Source organism: Pseudophryne corroboree, chromosome 6 (assembly GCF_028390025.1).
Source record: "Pseudophryne corroboree isolate aPseCor3 chromosome 6, aPseCor3.hap2, whole genome shotgun sequence".
Lineage (NCBI taxonomy): Eukaryota > Metazoa > Chordata > Amphibia > Anura > Myobatrachidae > Pseudophryne > Pseudophryne corroboree.
Window position 1 is genome coordinate 424,651,713 of NC_086449.1, and position 23,100 is coordinate 424,674,812.

Below are 23,100 nucleotides of genomic sequence, written 5' to 3' on the forward strand. Positions count from 1 at the left end.
ATTTTATTTAGGTTAATTATTGCTCAGCAAGCAAATTATCCAGTGTCTTATAGCCCCTGGGGAAAGGTGTGACACAGTGACAGAACACGGTGGAGGTGACACAGTGACAGAACACGGGGGGGGGGGGGGGTGACACAGTGACAGAACATGGGGGGTGACACCAGTGGTGTCAGAAGGCGGGTGCGGGGGGGTGCGACCGGCACTCGGGTGTCCCCCTTGGACGGGGTGACACCAAAGTGCCAGCTCTTCTGCTGTGACAGGAGCCGAGTGCTGCAGTGAGATAATCTCCTGCAGCACTCTGCTCCTGTCACAGCAGAAGAGCCGGCACACACACAGTCCAGTCTCCGGGGTCAGCCAGCATCTTTGGGGAAGCTGGACATGCCCCCGGAGCGAAAAAGACCCACCAGGCCACGCCCCTTCTACATTAGGTCACACCCACTTTTTTCGGGCGCCACGCGGCCCGAGTGTGTGTGTGTGTGTGTGTGTGTGTGTGGGGGGGGGGCATGTAATAGTACAGAGTGCGCTCACCCGGTGATGACTCTGGGCGACACGGTGACAGAACACAGGGGGGGGGGGGGGGGACAGTGACAGAACATGGGGGGTGTGACACTGACAGAACACGTGGATGACACGGTGACAGAACATGGGGGGGGTGACACGTGACTGAACACAGGGGTGACATGGTGACAGAACACAGGAGGGGATGGTACAGCGAGAGCTAAAGTTCTATCCCCGCAACCTAAAAAAAGTCTGACGCCACTGCCCGCACACACAAATATACACACACTATCACACACACACACACACACTCTCTCTCACACACACACACACACACACACACACACACACACACACACACACACACACACACACACTTTCACTTTTCCTATTTACTTACTGATCTGGCTGGCAGTGGCAGGAAGGATGGATCTGTAGCAGTTTGCCTCTTGTCCCGTGTAGCCCCGCCCCCTGAGGTCCCGTGTAGCCCTGCCCCCCATCGGCACATAGCTCCACCACCTTTTCGGCTGAACAAAGCAGTTGTCACTGTGGACGGGAGGAGGAGGAGGCTGCTACAACGCAGCAGGGGAGAGAGGCGCTGCCGGCAGCTAGGAGGTACTGCAGTGCAGAGCAATGACAAGCAGCTCAGCCGGTCGGGCCGCTTGTCATTACTCGCTGGAGGGAGGCAGTGGGCCGGGCAGGATCGGTTTGCGGGCCGCATCCGGCCCGCGGGCCGTATTTTGCCCACCCCTATGCTAGAAGCACTTGTCGCAGTCTGACTAGTTAATGCTGGAAGCACTTGATGGAGACTGTATCTAGTGCACAGTCAGAGATAGATGGCAAAGTATTTACAGAGTATTGTGTACAGTCGGAAACCGATGGCACAGTCCTTGCTGAATAAAGTGCACAGCTGGAGACAAGTGACAAACTCTCTTCGGAGTATTGCGCACAGCTAGAAATAGATATTGGAGCAAATACGCAATCGCAATGTAAGCCCCGGCAGGAGGCGGCGTTGCAGAATTTTGGGTGGGGGGGTGTTGCGGCGTTGGGGGTGCGCAGTCTCGACAACGAAGGCCCAGATGAATGCAAGACGTCACGCGCAGCTGCTGCGACCCAAAACATGGTGGCCTGGCATCTACCCTTGCAGCTAGGCTGCGGAGGCAGGGGGCTACCCTAAACATGCAAGCACATCGCTGTTTAGTGATGCGCTCACATTTTAGTGGGGTGAAGGACATGGCATGCGGGGCGGCCCTCTGCATGCTAGAGAAATGAGTTGTAGTTCTGCGATTTCTCACAAAATTACAACCCATGCTGAATCAGGCCCAATGTTAGTATCAGCACATAGCAAACATTTATATAGTAATTACAGAATGTAAAAAACACATTAGTGACAACTGTGCTTGAAAAAGAGTGCAAAGTGAAAAGAGAATAAAGGATTATGTGGGGACCTGCTGGGAGGGTGCCCCAAAGAAAGTAGGGAGCGGTATATAATGTACACTGATCATGTAAATAACAGTGATGGTATCTACAACAGGGGGAGAGTTTGTAAAAGGAAGCAAATATGGTACAATACAAGCCTTAAATAAAAAATAAAAAAGATAATTAGACTGTCAGAACAGAAGGGCCGATAGTTCACAAAGAGTATGTGAGCTGGAGGGGGGATGTTGAAAGTGGTACCACAAGTTCCAGATCTACAAGAACTTGGAAGATCTTTAATTAAGATATGCAGAAATGTTCTCCATACTTGCCAGATACCAAATTTTATCTATATCTAAGCACAGAGAAAAGACCTCCAGGTGTGTCCAATGTGATGCATCTGGGAACCTGGCTGCATTTCGTATTTGAACCACCAGTTTATTGAAAAGAAAATACCAAAGATCTTTAAGTATAGTGACATTGACCACTTTACTTATCAAATTTGCAATCACACTCCAGTACTGTGAGCTGCTTTTGTACTTTTATGTATAATCATGTATGATTTATTTTTTTCAATCCCATTTATAAATAAAACTGGTTTAGTATTTTAAAATAGCCTCTGTGGAGTCATTTGTCAAATTTTTTTAATGGAATTGTATACTCTAATACCATTTCACCATACATTTATAATATATTATTTTGTCCACAACTATTGAACCTTATTTGATATATTCTTTATCACTTCTTCATTTAAAACAATCATCTCCAGGTCTACTTGTAAACTTCAATCATTCATTACTTTTTATTACTATATAGGACCTCCCATACCTGACAGGCATAGGGCTTAAAAAATGAGTGCCTAAGGCTGATTATGTAGTACCATGGAAAGATGTGAAGCTCTACAAGTTGAACCTTCAGTATGCTTTATGTTGAAAACAGTGAGCACTATTGCACTGCTTTTCATCATATTACCATGTGTGCTTCGGGAAGTCTAGTATTGGGGCAATGATAAGTGAATAGAGAACATCTGTTGATAAGCAACCACCAAAGGGTTATGGTTAGTGAAACACTGTCCAATGTGCTAATTTCTCTTAAAGACGAGGTGAGCCAAAAAAGACAGAGTAGTACATCTCTTTTTACTTGGCACAGTGTACATTATGATTTTTGTATACTTGGATACACTAATTAATCCAAACCTACCCAGAGACTGACCAATTCACAAAACCAATGGAGAGCGCCGAATACCCAACTGTTTCTTTTTAAACTGACTGTTTACCTTTTGGTAGAAATTAATCAATATAGACACAATGTAGACAGAGATATAAAGTTAACCCCAAAAAAGAGACATACAACTTTTGCACCATTGCGGCAAAGTGGACGTGCTTGAAAAAGGTCTTTCCCTGTAAGTGGCTGTTAAAGAAAATTAAATATTTAGGAATCCAAATTACGATATATTATAAAGAACTGTTTCAGGGTAACTTCCCTAGTTTACGCTCTCAGATAAAATTGAATATAGAAGTTTGGAACCTTACATCTTATGTATATGTTATAGTAACACTATCAGAGTAAATGTCCTCCCCAGATGGGATCCGGTAAGCATACTGGCGTTCGGGATGCAGGCAGTCGGAATCCAGACACTGGTCAGAAGACCGATGCTAGGATCCTGATATCAATCACAATGCCGCCGCCAGAATCCCTGCAAAGAATATAAAATCATTCAAAATACAATAATTCTGGATCTTGTTTTTAACCGTTTATTAACTGTGAGAATTAATTTGCTATTTATGTACTAAGGGCCTAATTCGGAGTTGTATCAATGGTTTATGCACAGCTCCGATGGTGAGAGAATTGCCCATGTACAGATGCCGCACTGCGCATATCTTATTCTGCAAGACTGCACACAGTGCCCACTAGCCGCAGCACACTGGTTCCTAAAGATAATATGTATTCATTATTTTAATGTACATTTTGGTATTACATCATTGGTAACTTCTCTCTTTTATTTCAAACAACCTGATTGTCAATGTGTGGAGAACGTGAAACATGTCCTTGGTACGAATACATGCACTTGTTGTTATATGGAGTATTGAGGCTCTCCTAATTGACTGTGAGCACTCTTGCACTTTATAGGCATGTATTATTGGTACTCTAATTTGCAGTGAGATGCCTGCAGATTTTGGAGCACTGCACAGATGTGGGATTTCTTCCTATTATACCTTTTTGTGGACATTATCTATTAATTAATTTATTTTTTTTCCTTTTACATATGCACATATACATTCATTGCTACGAGCCTACGAGATCACCGCAACTGAAGTTTTATACGTTTGCACTTTATTGAATTCATCACATTATTTGTATATAAGGATTTAATGTTACACTAGATGGCGCTGTTTTTCCACCCATTGTTGTAGATTCTATTTTTTTGACTGAGGTCATTTTGGAGAAATCTGAGCAGCCACCTGAACCAAGTGTAAAAATGTAGTAGATTAGAGACTGTTCCTTTACATATCAAGGATGTTTAAATAATTTGGTCAGATCATAATAGGTTGAAGTGCTCATTAATACCATTTATTGCAATATATACACTGTTGAGTCACATTATTATGACCACCAGCTAATAGCCAGAGTAACCGCCATGTGCAGCACGGACAGTAGCTAGACGGGCTGGGAGTAACTCAATAAGGTGTTGGTAGGTTGGCACAAGTACATTTTGATGGTGAGCTGCTCCATTGTAGCATGTCTGGCAGCCCTCACGCAACTTCGTAGCAGACGTTCACGACTCACATCAATGGCACGTGGTGCTCCACAGTTTCCACGTCGATTATTTGCAATGGTGCCATTTCTCCAGTCATGATACACCTTCACCACAGCAGCAGCACACGAACAGTTTACAAACTGCTCTGTTTCAGAAATACTGCCACTCTTGGCCCGAAAAGCCGATAATCATCCCTTTTTGCAACTCGGATAAATCACCCCTTTTACCCATTACAGCAACAAGTGATATTTGTGCAGATGGCTTATCGCGCACCTTCTATAGCCACCAAGCCAGCGCACGATACTTCATGGGCTATGCGCTGCTGACGTCAAATGTAGGTGGTCATGATAATGCTCTCATTAAATTTGGGGTACATAAAATTGGTTTAAGTATATATTTGGGCAATTTCAGGAGACTTAGGGGAATATTCAATTAGAGTTGGAAACTGCCGTCTTGTCGGAAAGACGGCAGTTTCCGACTGGAATAGATCGGAAGGGATTCAGACCTATTCAATGCAGGCTAATTTTTCCCGACAAGTCGGGAATTACGACTTATCGTAATACATGCGGATCGGCGGCTTCAGCCGCCGAGCCGCGTGTATTGTTGGAGCGGAGGCAGGGCCAAACCCAATAGGTTTTAGCCCAGTTTCCAACAATGTCAATCCGACTTCGGCATTGAATAGAGAGCTGTCGGGTCCTTTCCGTCGGAAAAGACCTGACAGCAATTGAATATACCCCTTAGTGGAAAAAGACTGACTACTCGCATCTGCAAGCCTAAAAACATTTGTCCCACTCATAAGGCACCCCAATATACCTGTCCCATACCTTGAACCCTGAATTCTGGCACTTTGCACTTTTTCATCCCAAAAATGCATGTCATTATTGGCCAGCTAAAAATAATTAAAAACGTCAAAGTGCCTACTTAGTCATTAGGGGAGGGAGGGGTGTCCTAGGGGGTTCTGAACCAAATCCTGACATTTTTACCTTAAAATTTTCCTCAACTTTGCACCTGCCCAGAGTAGGTCTTTCACGATTTGAAGTAAAATTGCAGTTTCTCAAGCAAAAATCTGGTCATCGCAGCTAACTGAATACTGCCCTATGTGTAATTAGAAATCTGAACATATACATAGAAATATACAAATGAAAAAACTCCCCTGGCGGGCAAAATTATACCTAATAGTAATTTTCGTTTTTAACAAGAGAATTATAATTAAACATTAAAATACTCATACAGGCAATCAAAATCCCATTATTTTTCTTTCATAGGCCAGTATTCAATTGAAGTTGGAAGTTTCCGACAGGGCGGAAAGCTGGCACTTTCCGTCGATGATTGGAACTTTCCGACACTTCAATATTCAATTGAAGTGCCAGTTTTCTTCCCTGTCGGAAATTCCGACAAGTCATAAAACACATGGATGAGCGGAATCTCTGCTCATCCATGTGTTTTTCGACAGAGGCACTGTCGAAAAACGGGAGAGAGGGCAGAAATGAATGGTCGAAAGTGAGGGGGAAACTGAGGGAAACGGCCCGCTTCTGAATAGGCTGCAGTCGAATTAAAGTATACTTTAAGGTAATCTAAATCCCCTTATTTTTCTTTCTTTTTGAAATTATTTTTTATTAGATAGATGAGATACAATACAGGAATAGATGTAAGCAATGTGTAACAGTAGACTTACACGGTCATCTAGATACAATAAACATCCCAATGGGGGAGATCAAGAACCGGAACGAGCAAGTTCCTGAGAGCTTATATTCCCTCAAAAATAAAACTTAGACTAATCAATTTTCAAAATATTATGAGGAAGTATAGAGAGACAGAAGGAAAAAAAAAGGGGGGGGGGGCAAAAAAGAAGATAGGGAAAGAGGGAACATAGTTTCAGAGATAGGGGGAAAGATAGGAAAGCAACAAAATATGATGGATCTGGGGAGGAGGATGAGGAAGGGGAGATAATTCTGGAAACATCTTAGCAAGACGGGTGGGAACATAGTACCATCTATAGAAGAGCTTATACGCGTTTTCCTTTGCTCGGACACATATGGAACTAGATGCTAGGCCAGCGTAGATATCAGACCAGTCTTCAGAGTCAAACGCTTCCCCCAGGTCAGATTCCCATGCCCTCTCATGAGGCTCCTTATCCACTTGTGAGGGGAGTCCCAATAATTTATAAACGGTGGAGATAAGTCCTTTAGCCGATTCTGTGTGCATTGCAAGAACTTCCAGAGAAGTCAGTGGTCTATGATTGCGTTGTGTTAGGAGCGTGGAATGGAAGTGTCGGATCTGTAAGTATTGGAAGAAGAGTGTGCGCGGCAAAGCAAATTTAGATTGGAGATCTGTAAAGGATGGGAACGGGGAATTTGTAGCTATGTCATTCAATAATTTAACCCCCCCCCCTTCCCGCCAATGCGGTAGGGCATTAGGATGTCGGCCTGGTTGGAACTGAGGGTTATCAAATAACGGAACTAAGGGGCTAGGGAGCGGCGCCAAGTGGAATTTACGGTTAGCCAAGTCCCAAATGTCTAAGGAGTGGGAGATTACTGGATGAAACTTAACGGAACGGGGGCGTGTCAAACAAGGGAGCCCCTAGTAAAGAAGAGATATGGTTCAGATTAAAAGAGTCGGTTTCTATTGAGACCCAAACCCTCAGTTTTTGGAGTATTCCATTGGATACATTGTGCCAGTTTGGCCGCAATATAGTAGGCCTTGAAATCCGGGACCCCCAGACCGCCCTCCGAGGTGTGTTTCTGTAACGTTACACGTTTCACTCTAGGTTTCTTTTTGGACCAGATAAAATGGGACGTGGCGTGTTGAAGGTTTTTGAAAACATGAGGCCGGAAGGGTTTGGAACAAATAGAGGAGTCTGGGAAATAGGTTCATTTTTACGGCGTTGATACGGCCGATCCAAGAGATATAATGGGTTCCCCAGTTTTCAAGATCTCTTTGAAGTTGGGAGAGAAGCTTGGGGAAATTTGCCTGAAAAAGTTGAGAATAATTTTTGGTTATAGCAACTCCCAAGTACGTAAATTGCTTTGTGTTCCAACGAAAATTGAATCTATTAGTCAGCATACTTTTTGTGGTTTGCGGGATATAAAAGTCTAAGACCTCAGTCTTATCTGTGTTAATTTTATAGCCAGAATGTGTTCCAAACTCCTCTATTTCCCGGAAAAGATGGGGCAATGAGTGTACAGGATCGGTAATTGTAAGCAACACGCCATCTGCGTATAACGCAATTTTATGCTCAATAGCACCCACTTTTACTCCTTTAATTAACGGGTTGGCTCGGATCCTTGCAGCAAGGGGTTCTATAGAGAGGGCAAATATTAATGGGGAGAGCGGACAGCCCTGACGCGTGCCATTAGCAATTTGGAAAGACGGAGACCTCACCCCATTGGCAAGTACAGTCGCTTTAGGATTACTATATAGAGCAGATACTCCTTGAAAGAATTGTCCTGTAATCCCTGCTTGTTGAAGCGTGTGGAACATAAAAGGCCATTTAATCCGGTCGAATGCCTTTTCTGCGTCCAGCCCCAGGACCAGAGCCGGCATCTTTCGTCTATGTATGTCGTGTATCAGATCAACTGTTCTGCGCGTGTTATCGAGAGCTTGACGACCAGGTATGAAACCGACCTGGTCCGGATGGACCAATTGGGGGAGAAGAGGCCCAAGTCTGTTGGCCAGTAATTTTGCATATATCTTGATATCGACATTTAAAAGCGATATGGGTCTATAGTTAGTAACCAGCTCTGTGTCCCGACCGGGTTTTGGGATGACAACTATACTTGCCAAGGAGGTCAAAGCATCAAAAGATACACCGTGCAATATATCGTAAAAAAAAAATGTAAGAAAAGGAGTGAGCACCGCCGCACACTTTTTATAATATTGGGGGGAGAAACCGTCTGGGCCCAAGGGCAGCCGACGCTTTGAGATTTTTAATGGCACTAAGAATATCTACATCCGTGAAATCGGCATTTAAATCTAACAGCTGTTGGTCCGAAATACGAGGAAGTAAAGCGTCAGTGAAAAAAGAGGGTAGAGAGGGAGTGTCCCGTGGTTCAAGGTGGGGAGGGGTAGTAGGGAGATTATAAAGTTTTACATAGTAGGCTTGAAATTCTCGAACAATTGCCTCTGGGTCCCCGTGGTTGAAGACCTCACTTTGTTAATCAAGTTCGAGACCTTTTTTCCCCGAAGCTTATTAGCTAGAACAGAGTCGGCTTTGTCAGCCTTATCGTAATATTTCTGTTGAAGCCGTCGTAAAATAAAGGCCGACCTACGTGACAATATAGTATTAAGTCTGCCTCTTAGCGTATTAATTTGAGAGAGCAAGGTAGGGGTGGGGCGCAATTGATGTTCAGTTATTAGCGACGCTATTTCAGTTTCTAGGGACGAGATTTCACATTGAGTCTGCTTCCGACGGTGAGACGCCGCACTGATCAGCTTACCTCTGATCATGGCTTTATGAGCCTCCCAGATAATACTATTAGCAATCTCATCAGACACGTTGATCTCAAAGTATTCCGAAATGGCTAATCGAACGTCCCGGAGAGTGGAAGGATCCAAAAGTAGGCTATCGTCCAATCTCCAAGACCCAGACCTACCACTGGAACCAACGAGATCAAACAAGAGGATAGTTCCCGAGTGATCCGTCCACGAAACAGGTTTTATACCCGCATAGGTGACGATCGGCGCCAGGGAGCGAGAGACAAATATCATATCAATTCTAGCATATACTTGGCAGGGAACGGAATAGTGGGTATAGTCTTGAGCCAAATAATTTTTTAGGCGCCAGGAATCCAACAACATCAGCCTATTCATACCATCACCCAGGACCTGCGCCGTTCACAGTATCTCAGGGGAATGTTTGATCCGTGTGGCAGCTTTTTTATCAAGAGTCGGATCTAATACCGCATTGAAATCTCCACCAATCAATACATGACCCCGAGAGAACCTTTCAATTTGTCTGAATATACTGCGAAAGAAACGTCCCTGGCTAGTATTCGGAGCATATAGGTTAACCAGGGTAATCGTCTCCGCCCCAATGGCGCCCAGTAACATGAGAAATCTACCTTCCGGATCCACTAGGGATTTAGTCAGAGTAAAGGGAACCCTATTAGATATCAGGATTGCAACACCTCTTTTTTTGCAGGGGGCAGAAGCGAAATAGGATTGGGGAAAGCGTTTACCTTGCAATTGAGAATGGGAACCGGTCATGTGAGTCTCCTGTAGCATCACGATGTCAGCTTTCTCCCGTCTACAAGCATCTAGGAGCAACGTGCATCGCCTGGGGGAGTTGAGACCATTAACGTTCAAGGAGAAGACCTTCAGACACATAGGGGAGGCCAGTCATAAGAAGCTCTCGAGTTTCGCTGAAAAAGCTTAGAAAAATTGAACAGGACCGGTCGAGCCAGGGAAAGAGAAGAGGAGGGGGGGAGAGAGGAGGGAAAGAAAACGAAGGAGGAGGGAAAGAAAAGAGGAACAAGAAGAAAAGTAGAGGGCCTTAACAGGCCAGAACCCCTTGCAGAGTGGACCCCAACGATGGGGCTAAGCATAGTGCTAGTTAGAATTACACTTGAATAAAAAGAGGAAAAGAACAGGGTGAACATGGACTACAAAAATGACCTGTTGGAGGAGGCGAGAAAGAATAGGGCCAGCGAAACACCATGGGCCCCCAGACCATCTAGAAGACCACCCCGAGAGGGAGGAGTCAGAGTGGTGGATCCCGTGATATACAGACCGAAACAAACAGTAGTCAATAACATCTAGAACAAATATAATGGATTATCCAAGAATAGAGACTGAATACAAAAATTGCAACTAACGGTGTTAATAGTTAACGAGAGGTCAAACGTTGGCTAAGATCAAAGCCATAATGGTGGGCATCTATAACAAGAGTCAACTATAAGTACGTAATGTTTAACAATCCTCATTACTACTCAGCGCTAAGGAGGCTAAGCGTAAGGAGGTAAACCATTAAGAAACCATTAAGAACGAACACATGGTAGTAATTAAACTATCACACAGTCATTTTTCGGACCATGGCGCACCTGCTGCCATGTCGCTTGAGGAGGCCGGGAACACTGTGGCTTAGAAGAGCCCGGTGGAACAGCACCGGAGTTGGGTTCAGGCAGAATATCTAAGTATTCCAGTAATTTTTGACCTTGTTCCACCGTCTTGGCTGTGCGAACAGTGTTGTCCGCTAGAACTTGAAAGGGAAAGTTCCATCTATATTTAATGTTATGATGGCGCAGAATTCTGGTAATAGGTTGAAGATCCCTCCTTTTCTGTATGGTGGAAGGTGCTAGATCTTGGAATAATTGGACTTGCGTGTCCCTAAATGTGATGGACGGTGTATCTCTGGTCGCGATGACGATCTTCTCTTTTGTCTGATAATAGTGCAAGCGGGTGATAATATTCCGGGGCTGTTGGCCCGGAGGAGGCCTGGCTCTAAGTGCACGGTGTGCCCTATCGAGGAGAAGTTCGTTATCTTGCAGGCCGGGAAGAATATGCCGGAAAAGGTCCTTAAGAAATACGGGTATAGACGGAGAAGAGATACCCTCAGGAACACCGCGGATCCGCAGGTTATACCTGCGAGACCTGTTCTCCATATCCTCTTGTTTCTCCTTAAGGTCAGCAATTTCAGATCCCTTTCCACCGAGCCTTGGTATCGGCATATGTCGTCCGTTTTGGACTCCAGAGCGTCCGTTCTCATACCGAGAGAGGTCAGTTCAGATTTAAAGTCGTCCACTGCCCGCTTGAGCTCTTGTTGGAAGGTCAGCTTTATTCAGTCTACCAGAGTAGTGAGGACAGAGTGTATGGACGGGTCTATGTCCAGTTCCAGCGGGGAATCGGGGGGAGATGATCCCGCTCGATGTGTATTCTGCGGCGGTGCTTTAGATTTGGGTGTAAATATAGAAGGAGTAGTCGCAGCCGACGCATTCCTGTTCTATTTAGACATATTAACAGCCGGTATGAGATAGCTTGGAAACACACAATATATATACGGATCCACAGAGAGAATTAGAAAAACTGGGTGTGGGGGCCACACAGGGGCAGCATCAGTCCATCACTTGTGAGGCCAGAATGCGGGGCAGTATCCTGCGCTACAACAATGCTCCTAATCCGTGGAGGCTATGTATCCCAGTTCAGAGACAGTGGGAATATGAAGAGGGATGAGGGGTGGGTTAGGAGATCATAGCCAGCGGCCAGGTTCACAGGGAAGATGATGTACCCCTGGATGTCAGGATGCGTCCAGTCAGGGCAGTGCGCCCGCACAGCGGCAGTTATATATGCGGAGGGCCTGGATAAGAACCGGGGGATCCCAGGGTAATTAGGGTAGGACCATAGACTAGCCCAAATATGATCCCCTTTGGAGCGTTCGGGCTAATGCACCCGTAGCTGCACAGGCTAGCAGAGATCTGTTGTAGTAATAAAGATGGCCACCGCAGCTGGGCTGTAGCTCTCAGGGGAGCAATGCATAAATGGTGCTTACCCCTCCAGGTGACCTCAGTTGCGGGTCTCTGCAAAAGTTCCCTCACCCCGGTCGTCAGCAGGCTCCCACAGAGGGTGGATGCGGTGAGCGCCTCGCTCGTGGATCCAGAGGCCGGGTAGCGCGGGCGTCGTGACTCCAACTTCCGGCCAGAGATACAGGTGCCGCTCGTCGGGGCTAGTGCGTGATCCTCCGAGCCTCCGCCGCTCCGTCCCGTGGCGGCGAGATGAGTTGCTCTCTGGGTACGTCAGCCGGGGCACCGCACCACTGGAATCACCGGCGTTTAGCTTGAACGGGGGCCTCCGTGGCAACTTCCGGTCCGGCTAAATCGAGGTCCCGGCTTCTATCTCGGTGCAGGCCGCAACCCGCACGGGCACCTAAAGTGTCCGCCAGCTCTGCAGCGAGCACCGGGCGGTTGCTGTCAGGTACGGGAAGCACAGGGGTGGCCTCTAGAGACGTGTGGGGTGGCTCAGAGAGGGCTAGATCAGGGCTTATAGTGGGAGCTGTGAGGCCACACGTTCGTCTCGTTGTACAGCTAGCCACGCCCCCCCCCCCTTATTTTTCTTTCATAGCCTTTTAAAATATGCTTTAAGGTTCAGTTTAGACTAAAAAGGGACCCACTTTTTTTGCACCAAAAAAAATATTAAGTATGAAGTAAAGGAATGTATCATGAATTCTCAGAGTCAGGCAAGATTTATAAATCTTTTTTTTAACTGGAATCTCTATATTTTGATTGACAAAGGGTCAAAATGTCAAAGTGATATGTGGATTAGGCACTGAGATGTAATTTTTTTTTCCAGATACACCTCAGAAAAAATGGAGCATCAGGAGTGGCATTTCCCAACAATTTTTTTAAACTTTCACCCCCTATATCTCTATAAATGTGAGGCCTAGAGAAGAAAAATTTGACATGGGTTAGTAGCTACGTAGTAGTATCAAGTGTACAAAGTATCATGAAAATCTTTGTAGGTGGGTGTCATGCCTGGGTGAACTGACATGGAATGACCCTGCTGTAATGTGTAAAAAGGGGGACTCTGTCGGCCTAATGTGTAAAAAGGGGACTATGCCTGCCTAATGTGTAAAAAGGGGACTATGCCTGCCTAATGTGTAAAAAGGGGGACTCCGCTGCCTAATGTGTAAAAAGGGGGACTCCCCTGCCGTAATGTGTAAAAAGGGGACTCTGCCTGCCGTAATGTGTAAAAAGAGGGACCCCGCTGCCGTAATGTGTAAAAAGGGGACTCTGCTACCTAATGTGTAAAAAGGAGACTCTGCTACCTAATGTGTAAAAAGGGGACTCTGCTGCCATAGTATATAAAAAGGGGACTCTGCTGTCATAATGTATAAAAAGGGGACTCTGCTGCCGTAATGTGTAAAAAGGGGACTCTGCTGCCGTAATGTGTAAAAAGGGGACTCTGCTGCCTAACATGTAAAAAGGGGGACTCTGCCTGCCATAATGTGTAAAAAAGAGGACTCTGCTGCCGTAATGTGTAAAAGGGGGACTCTGCTGCCGTTATGTGTAAAAGGGGGACTCTGTTGCCGTAATATGTAAAAGGGAGACTCTGCCTGCCTAATGTGTAAAAAGGGGGACTCTGCTGCTGTATTGTGTAAAAAGTGGACTCTGCTGCCGTAATATGTAAAAGGGAGCTCTGTCTGCTGAAATGTGTAAAAGGGAGCTCTGCCTGCCGTACAGTGTAAAAGGGGCTCTACCTGGTGTAATGAGTGACAGGGGCTCTACCTGGTGTAATGTGTGTAAGTGGAGCTACCGTGCAGCGTAATTCAGAGCCGGCATAAGTGGGGGGCCCTGGGCCCCCCCCCCCTCCCCGCTAAAAGGGTCCACCTCCCCGCTACAGGTCAGATCTCTCTTAATGAGCCAATCTGCGGTGTTGCTGCGCTCTCTGCTCCCCACAGCAGCAGCTCTGGCAGTCAAACTACAAGCACCGACGCTGCACAGCAGAGAGAAAAGGACAGCGCTCCCCACAGCTGCAGCTCTGGCAGTCAAACTACAAGCCGCGGTGCCGCACAGCAGAGAGAAAAGGACAGCTCTGGGTCATATATATAGTGTATGTGTGTGTGCAGTGTCGGACTTGGGCATGAAGGGCCCACCAGGGAAATGCAATCACAGGGGCCCACTAATGGGCATTGCCATATGCTGGAAGGGGTGTGGCCACATGACCAGAGAGGAGTGGCAAGCCATTATAGGCGTCACCTAGCACAGTATATAAAGAAAAAGAGCTCTACCTCACTGCCCACTTCAGGCTGTTGTGTATGTGCCTGGGTTATACTGGGAGAGAACAGTAGTATATGCACCTGGGTTACACCAGGAGAGAACAGTAGTATATGTGCCTGGGTTACATCAGAAGAGAACAGAAGAGAACAGTAGTATAAGCGCCTGGGTTACACCTGGAGAGAACAGTAGATACAAATAATGACCCCAGTAGAGTGCCAGATACACAGATGCCCCCAGTAGTGCAGTGCCAGATACAGAGTTGCCCCAGCAGTGCCAGATACACAGATGCCCTCAGCAGTGCCAGATACACAGATGCCCCCAGTAGTGCCAGATACACGGATGCCCCCAGCAGTGCAGTACCAGATACACAGATGCCCCCAGCAGTGTCAGATACACAGATGCCCCCAGCAGTGCCAGATACACGGATGCCCCCAGCAGTGCCAGATACACAGATAATGCCCCCATAGTGCTGCTTACCACTTCTGTGTCTGAGGCCTCTGACTCTGCCTCACACAGTCACCACTGCTGCCCAGGCTCTACTGCCGTGCCTGCTGCTACTGCTGCTTCATCTGAGGGCCGGGGAGAAGAGCGCAGCACGCGCATCTCCTCCCCTCAGTCCGATCCTGCATATGTTTATTTAAATTGTAGAAACATTCTGCATATAAGTGTGTACATAACTGGCCACCACTGTGACTGGTAGTGGATAGAGCCAGGGTTACCTCCTGACAGTGCCAGGACAGGACAGTAACAATGCCAATAGACAGAAGGCTTATGAAGTACACAGAGTAGGTACAGCAGGTTCCCCTACTAAAATGCAGCACACCTGTGACAGACAGGAAACAGTAATGCCAGCAATGGGTACTTTGCACTCACCCTCCACTGGCACCTCGGCTGAAGCTGAAATGACGCACGCACCTCATGACAATTTGGGGGCCGCTCGGAGGGCATCAGTACCACGAAGTTGAGGAGCAGGAGGAGGGGCAGGAACAACGTGGGCATCTCACCAGCCTGAGGGGTACACACTGAGTGTACCACCCTCTATTTACCTCCACACTGCATCTAGGTCTGCCCTGAATGCCCAGCTTATGCAGACACCTGTGCCCCAGCTCTATGCCCAGCAGCAGCCAGGCAGGACTCCATGTAGTAGGTACAGCATTGTACCAGCTATCCCAGTCATGTATGCTGTCACTTCTCTCTGTAGTTAGTGAGTCTGCTGTCTGTCTGGCTGTCAGCTCCTACAGTATGTGTCCCAGACTGCAGGACAGGTCCCGCCCTCACTCCTCTAGTCCCACACTCCATGCATTCCTCCCCTCTCGCTGCTCACTCTGCCCCTCCCTGCCCACCGCCGCCGCCCGGGATCACCTGCTCCCGCAGCTGGGGAGGAAAGCACAGCGCGCCTCTCCTCCCCTCCGTCCGACCCTGTGTCACCGCCGCTCCCGTGGCTGGGGAGGAGAGCGCAGTGCGCAGCGCACCTCTCCTCCGTCAGACTCCTGTAAGCCCCGCCCTCACACTAAAGAGGGCGTGGCTAATGCTCGGCGGGGCCTACCAGTGGGTTCACCGTCTCCCCGGTGGCCCAGTCCGAGCCTGTGTGTGTGTGTATATACATATCTATATAGAATATATATATATATATATATATACACACACATACATATGTATATCATACGTGTGTGAGTATTTATATACATATGTATGTGTGTGTGTATACACAATGATAGTCTAGCACCCCAACTGGATGAATATTAGGATAAAGTGCTCTGGCGCCCTCCCACAAGGCCTCACAACTCGTTCATATTACAAACTTATGTAAAGGCGGCACTCAGGAGACTGGTATAAAGCCTGCAAACAGTGGTGCGTTTTAATTCACCATTTCCCGAAACGTTGATGATTAATTAAAATGCACCAGTTTGCTCGCTTTACCCAGTCTCCAGAGTGCCGCCTTTACGTAAGTTTGTCTTGCACACAGCACTGAAATGTCTAGTTACGGCACTGCCCTCATACACCTGGGGTAGGCAGCGGAGTAACTTCATAGACCTGGGGTAGGCGGTGCTGTTACCTCATAGACCTGGGTTAGGCAGTGCTGTTACCTCATACACCTGGGCAGTGTCGGACTGGGGCATGAAGGGCCCACCGGGGCAATGCAGTGATAGGGGCCCATACTTAAGGGTGTGGCCAGTCTACAAAAGGGGTGTGGCCAGCCTCTACAGAGGCTTGAAATACACAATAGTCTAGTGCAGTGTAATGCAACATATCTACCATGTATAATACAAGTGCACAGTCTGGAACCTGATCCCTAGAGGAAGGAGTGGGCACTCAGGCAGTGGGGCCTACCGGTGGTTTCCCTGGTTCCCCTGTGGGACAGTCCGACCCTGCACCTGGGGTAGATGAGTGCTGTGACCTCATACACCTGGGGTAGGTAAGTGCTGTTACCTCATAGACCCGGGGTAGGGAATGCTGCCTGATGTAGCTCTTGAGCTGGGCATCGGCGTTACGCAGAGACGCTGCCATCTTACTGCTGTGAGTTCTCGTCCCTCAACTCTGTATGCCCGGTAACTACTGGCGTCCATTCTGTATCCTAGCAACCGCAAAGACGCCGGCCACGCCCACCCGCCCCACACATTTACTATCACTATAATACCAATACGCTCTAATAGTGTGACTGATGTGCGGGCGGCAGAGGAGTGATGATAGACGCTGCTCGGTGGGATGCATGCCACCCTAATACTGAAAGGTTTAATCAATCACGTGATTTACAGGGGCTGGACTGTGTTGTCAGCAGGGCTGCAAGGGCACGTGTCGCTAATGCCCTCGCGTACCGACGTCGGAGGTATATATCGTGATGTCATAGGGATCCCGGATAGAAGTGACAGAGAGCTCATCTCCCTACATGTCACCCGCACGGGGTGTTTCAGTGGTGGCGAAAAGCCTCCTCGGCTTGGCCCTAGGGGCGGGTGTGTGTTACTGCGCTTATAGGGTGATCATGTCTGGAAGACACAGGAAGAAGGAGACGGCGCGTGTGCCGGACAGCAGCCTCCTGGAGAGAGTGTCCGGTATATCGGTCCTAGCAAGTGTACAGGGAAATAATAAAGGTGAGAAAATGCATATATTCTCTTTACCTCTATCATTTCTTTGTGACCATGTTCTCAGTCAGTGCAATATTATTTATGCAATACAGCTTTAGTATAGTGGTTTACTCGACAGTCCTACTTACGTGACTAGGGGGTAAATGTATTACCCGTCGTTATGGGGGAGAAGCATTTATCGGCGCACGTTATGTGCACCATGCCGCTTCTCCCCCGTGTATGATGGCAGTAGTGTCTGCAAGGTGACAGGGATGGTATCCTTATCGGTGCTGCTATCATGGGCCCTACACATTGCGCGATCCGCCGCCAAGCTGCCTGACGGCGGATACGCCCGATGGGCGACCTGGCGGCAGGTGGGTGGGGGGCAGTGACTGGGGGAGTGAAGTTTCTTCCCCCCCACCCCGGTCACCCGGCTCCATAGCGGTGCAGGCAAATATGGACGAGATCGTCCATATTGACCTGCATGCACAAGCGACGGGGCACCAGCGATGAACGAGCGCGGGGCCGAGCATCGTACATCGCTGGTGCCTCCACACTCAAAGATATGAACGGTATCTCGTTCAGTAATGTGTAGGACCCATAAAAGATAGCAGGCTGATAAGCGTTAGCTATGTATGAATGGTCAGGATCGCTGACCGTTCTGACACCTGCAGCTGTCGATGCCCATAGACCACAGCAGGGACAGAGCTGTCAATGGCTGTGGCGGGTGCCAGCTGCGGAGTGCGCTGGGGATCTCGCGTGAGTAGCGAGATCCAGCGCATGCACAGAAGAGCCCGCTGGGACAGGGAGACACAGTGCTTCAGCAATGAGTTGATATGCTGTGTGTTAGGGGGACATCGCCGGAGGAGGGAGCGTTCAGCAGACAAGATGTTAATGCATCTCATCAATGTCCCTTCCTGCTTCGCTCGGTAATGAGAAGAAGCAGGAAGTGTTATATTGTGCCGCTATAATACATTTACCCATAGGTACTGCTAGTGTGTAATATTTGGGAAGGTGACCTGCTTTCCCATGAGGCTCGTGGACGAGGAGTAGCCTCCCTCACCCCAACCAGTCCTAACATTAAGCAACAACATCCACATTTAATTAAAGGACTTTTCTCTGACGTCCTAGTGGATGCTGGGAACTCCGTAAGGACCATGGGGAATAGCGGCTCCGCAGGAGACTGGGCACAAAAGTAAAAGCTTTAGACTAGCTGGTGTGCACTGGCTCCTCCCCCTATGACCCTCCTCCAAGCCTCAGTTAGATTTTTGTGCCCGAACGAGAAGGGTGCATGCTAGGTGGCTCTCCTGAGCTGCTTAGAAGTAAAAGTTTAAATAGGTTTTTTATTTTCAGTGAGTCCTGCTGGCAACAGGCTCACTGCATCGTGGGACTAAGGGGAGAAGAAGCGAACTCACCTGCGTGCAGAGTGGATTGGGCTTCTTGGCTACTGGACATTAGCTCCAGAGGGACGATCACAGGTTCAGCCTGGATGGGTCCCGGAGCCGCGCCGCCGGCCCCCTTACAGAGCCAGAAGAGCGAAGAGGTCCGGAGAAATCGGCGGCAGAAGACGTTCCTGTCTTCAGATAAGGTAGCGCACAGCACTGCAGCTGTGCGCCATTGCTCTCAGCACACTTCACACTCCGGTCACTGAGGGTGCAGGGCGCTGGGGGGGAGCGCCCTGAGACGCAATAAAACATGTTTAAACCTTATATGGCTAAAGAAATACATCACATATAGCTCCTGGGCTATATGGATGCATTTCACCCCTGCCAGTTTTCCTAAAAAAAGCGGGAGAAAAGGCCGCCGTGAAGGGGGCAGAGCCTATCTCCTCAGCACACAAGCGCCATTTTCCCTCACAGTTCCGCTGGAAGGAAGGCTCCCAGACTCTCCCCTGCAGTCCTGCTACAGAATCAGGGTAAAACAAGAGAGGGGGGCACTATTGGCAGCTAATATAAAACAGCAGCTATAAAGGGAGTAACACTTACATAAGGTTATCCCTGTATATATATAGCGCTCTGGTGTGTGCTGGCAAACTCTCCCTCTGTCTCCCCAAAGGGCTCGTGGGGTCCTGTCCTCTTTCAGAGCATTCCCTGTGTGTGTGCTGGGTGTCGGTACGATTGTGTCGACATGTATGAGGAGGAAAATGATGTGGAAGCAGAGCAATTGCCTGTGTTAGTGATGTCACCCCCTAGGGAGTCGACACCTGACTGGATGGTCGTATTTAAAGAATTACGTGACAATGTCAGCACTTTGCAAAAAACTGTTGACGACATGAGACAGCCGGCAAATCAATTAGTGACTGTTCAGGCGTCTCAGACACCGTCAGGGGCGCTAAAACGCCCGTTACCTCAGATGGTCGACACAGACCCAGACACGGATACTGAATCCAGTGTCGACGGTGAGGAGACAAACGTAATGTCCAGTAGGGCCACACTATACCCTTTCCCGCCAGAGGTTAGGGCACGTTTGGAAACACCTCCTAGGGTAGATAAGGCGCTCACACGCTTATCAAAACAAGTGGCGTTACCGTCTCCCGATACGGCCGCCCTTAAGGAACCAGCTGATAGAAGGCTGGAAAATATCCTAAAAGGTATATACACACATACTGGTGTTATACTGCGACCAGCAATCGCCTCAGCCTGGATGTGCAGCGCTGGAGTGGCTTGGTCGGATTCCCTGACTGAAAATATTGATACCCTGGATAGGGACAGTATATTATTAACTATAGAGCATTTAAAGGATGCATTACTATATATGCGAGATGCACAGAGGGATATTTGCACCCTGGCATCTAGAGTGAGTGCGATGTCCATTTCTGCCAGAAGAGCGTTATGGACACGACAGTGGTCAGGTGATGCGGATTCCAAACGACATATGGAAGTATTGCCGTATAAAGGGGAGGAGTTATTTGGGGTCGGTCTATCGGACCTGGTGGCCACGGCAACGGCTGGAAAATCCACCTTTTTACCCCAGGTCACCTCTCAGCAGAAAAAGACACCGTCTTTTCAAACTCAGTCCTTTCGTCCCCATAAGGGCAAGCGGGCAAAAGGCCACTCATTTCTGCCCCGGGGCAGAGGAAGGGGAAAAAGACTGCACCAGGCAGCCTCTTCCCAGGAGCAGAAGCCCTCCCCCGCTTCTGCCAAGTCTTCAGCATGACGCTGGGGCTCTACAAGCGGACTCAGGCACGGTGGGGGGCCGTCTCAAGAATTTCAGCGCGCAGTGGGCTCACTCGCAAGTGGACCCCTGGATCCTGCAGGTAGTATCACAGGGGTACATATTGGAATTCGAGACGTCTCCCCCTCGCCGGTTCCTGAAGTCTGCTCTACCAACGTCTCCCTCCGACAGGGAGGCGGTAGTGGAAGCTATTCACAAGCTGTATTCCCAGCAGGTGATAATCAAGGTACCCCTCCTACAACAGGGAAAGGGGTATTATTCCACGCTGTTTGTGGTACCGAAGCCGGACGGCTCGGTGAGACCTATTTTAAATCTAAAATCCTTGAACACTTACATAAAAAGGTTCAAATTCAAGATGGAGTCACTCAGAGCAGTGATAGCGAACCTGGAAGAAGGGGACTATATGGTATCTCTAGACATCAAAGATGCTTATCTCCATGTCCCAATCTACCCTTCTCACCAAGGGTACCTCAGGTTTGTGGTACAAAACTGTCATTATCAGTTTCAGACGCTGCCGTTTGGATTGTCCACGGCACCACGGGTCTTTACCAAGGTAATGGCCGAAATGATAATTCTTCTTCGAAGAAAAGGCGTCTTAATTATCCCTTACTTGGACGATCTCCTGATAAGGGCAAGGTCCAGGGAACAGTTAGAGGTCGGAGTAGCACTATCTCAGGTAGTGCTACGTCAGCACGGGTGGATCCTAAATATCCCAAAATCACAGCTGATTCCAACAACACGTCTACTGTTCCTGGGGATGATTCTGGACACAGTCCAGAAAAAGGTGTTTCTCCCGGAGGAGAAGGCCAGGGAGTTATCCGAGCTAGTCAGGAAACTCCTAAAACCAGGCCAAGTGTCAGTGCATCAATGCACGAGAGTCCTGGGAAAAATGGTGGCTTCTTACGAAGCGATTCCATTCGGAAGATTCCATGCAAGAACTTTTCAGTGGGATCTGCTGGACAAATGGTCCGGATCGCATCTTCAGATGCATCAGCGGATAACCCTATCTCCAAGGACAAGGGTGTCTCTCCTGTGGTGGTTACAGAGTGCTCATCTTCTAGAGGGCCGCAGATTCGTCATTTAGGATTGGATGCTGGTGACCACCGATGCCAGCCTGAGAGGCTGGGGAGCAGTCACACAGGGAAAAAATTTCCAGGGCTTGTGGTCAAGCATGGAAACGTCTCTTCACATAAATATCCTGGAACTAAGGGCCATTTACAATGCCCTAAGTCAAGCAAGGCCTCTGCTTCAGGGTCAGTCGGTATTGATCCAATCGGACAACATCACAGCAGTCGCCCACGTCAACAGACAGGGCGGCACAAGAAGCAGGAGGGCAATGGCAGAAGCTGCAAGGATTCTTCGCTGGGCGGAAAATCATGTGGTGGCACTGTCAGCAGTGTTCATTCCGGGAGTGGACAACTGGGAAGCAGACTTCCTCAGCAGACACGACCTCCACCCGGGGGAGTGGGGACTTCACCCAGAAGTCTTTCAAGTGATTGTAGACCGTTGGGAAAAACCAAAGGTGGACATGATGGCGTCCCGTCTCAACAAAAAACTGGACAGATATTGCGCCAGGTCAAGGGACCCTCAGGCAATAGCGGTGGACGCTCTGGTGACACCGTGGGTGTACCAGTCGGTGTATGTGTTCTCTCCTCTGCCTCTCATACCAAAAGTACTGAGAATCATAAGAAGGAGAGGAGTAAAGACTATACTCGTGGCTCCGGATTGGCCAAGAAGAACTTGGTACCCGGAACTGCAAGAGATGCTCACGGAGGACCCGTGGCCTCTACCTCTAAGAAAGGACCTGCTCCAGCAGGGACCTTGTCTGTTCCAAGACTTACCGTGGCTGCGTTTGACGGCATGGCGGTTGAACGCCGGATCCTGATGGAAAAAGGCATTCCAGATGAAGTCATCCCTACCCTGATCAAAGCCAGGAAGGATGTAACCGCGAAACATTATCACCGCATTTGGCGAAAATATGTTGCGTGGTGTGAGGCCAAGAAGGCCCCCACAGAGGAATTTCAACTGGGTCGTTTCCTGCATTTCCTGCAAGCAGGACTGTCTATGGGCCTAAAATTAGGATCCATTAAGGTTCAAATTTCGTCCCTGTCGATCTTCTTCCAGAAAGAACTGGCTTCAGTGCCTGAAGTTCAGACGTTTGTCAAGGGGGTACTGCATATACAGCCTCCTTTTGTGCCACCTGTGGCACCTTGGGATCTCAATGTAGTTTTAGGGTTCCTAAAATCACATTGGTTTGAACCACTCACCACTGTGGAATTAAAATATCTCACATGGAAGGTGGTCATGCTGTTAGCTCTGGCGTCAGCCAGGCGTGTCTCAGAATTGGCGGCTTTGTCATATAAAAGCCCTTACCTAATTTTTCATTCAGACAGGGCAGAATTGAGGACTCGTCCTCAATTTCTCCCTAAGGTGGTTTCAGCGTTTCACATGAACCAACCTATTGTGGTGCCTGCGGCTACTAGGG

General features: G+C 48.2%; 2 protein-coding genes across 5 annotated transcripts in view; one reads left to right on the top strand and one right to left on the bottom strand.

The window, feature by feature from the left end:
• The window catches only part of FBXL13 (F-box and leucine rich repeat protein 13), a 656,615-nt gene extending 639,525 nt beyond the window's left edge, over window positions 1-17,090 (bottom strand). For 2 of the 3 annotated variants that reach the window (XM_063926996.1, XM_063926998.1), the window contains exon 1: window positions 16,810-17,090. In XM_063926996.1, the coding sequence (XP_063783066.1) occupies window positions 16,810-16,887 (78 nt within the window). In that variant the 5' untranslated portion in view covers window positions 16,888-17,090. The remainder of the gene's footprint in view (window positions 1-16,809) is intronic. The other variant, XM_063926997.1, reaches the window with a different exon arrangement.
• Window positions 16,979-23,100, top strand: part of ARMC10 (armadillo repeat containing 10) — an 87,177-nt gene continuing 81,055 nt past the window's right edge. Inside the window, exon 1 of one of the 2 annotated variants that reach the window (XM_063927002.1) lies at window positions 16,979-17,468. In XM_063927002.1, coding sequence (XP_063783072.1) covers window positions 17,267-17,468 — 202 coding nt within the window. In that variant the 5' untranslated portion in view covers window positions 16,979-17,266. The remainder of the gene's footprint in view (window positions 17,469-23,100) is intronic. The other variant, XM_063927001.1, reaches the window with a different exon arrangement.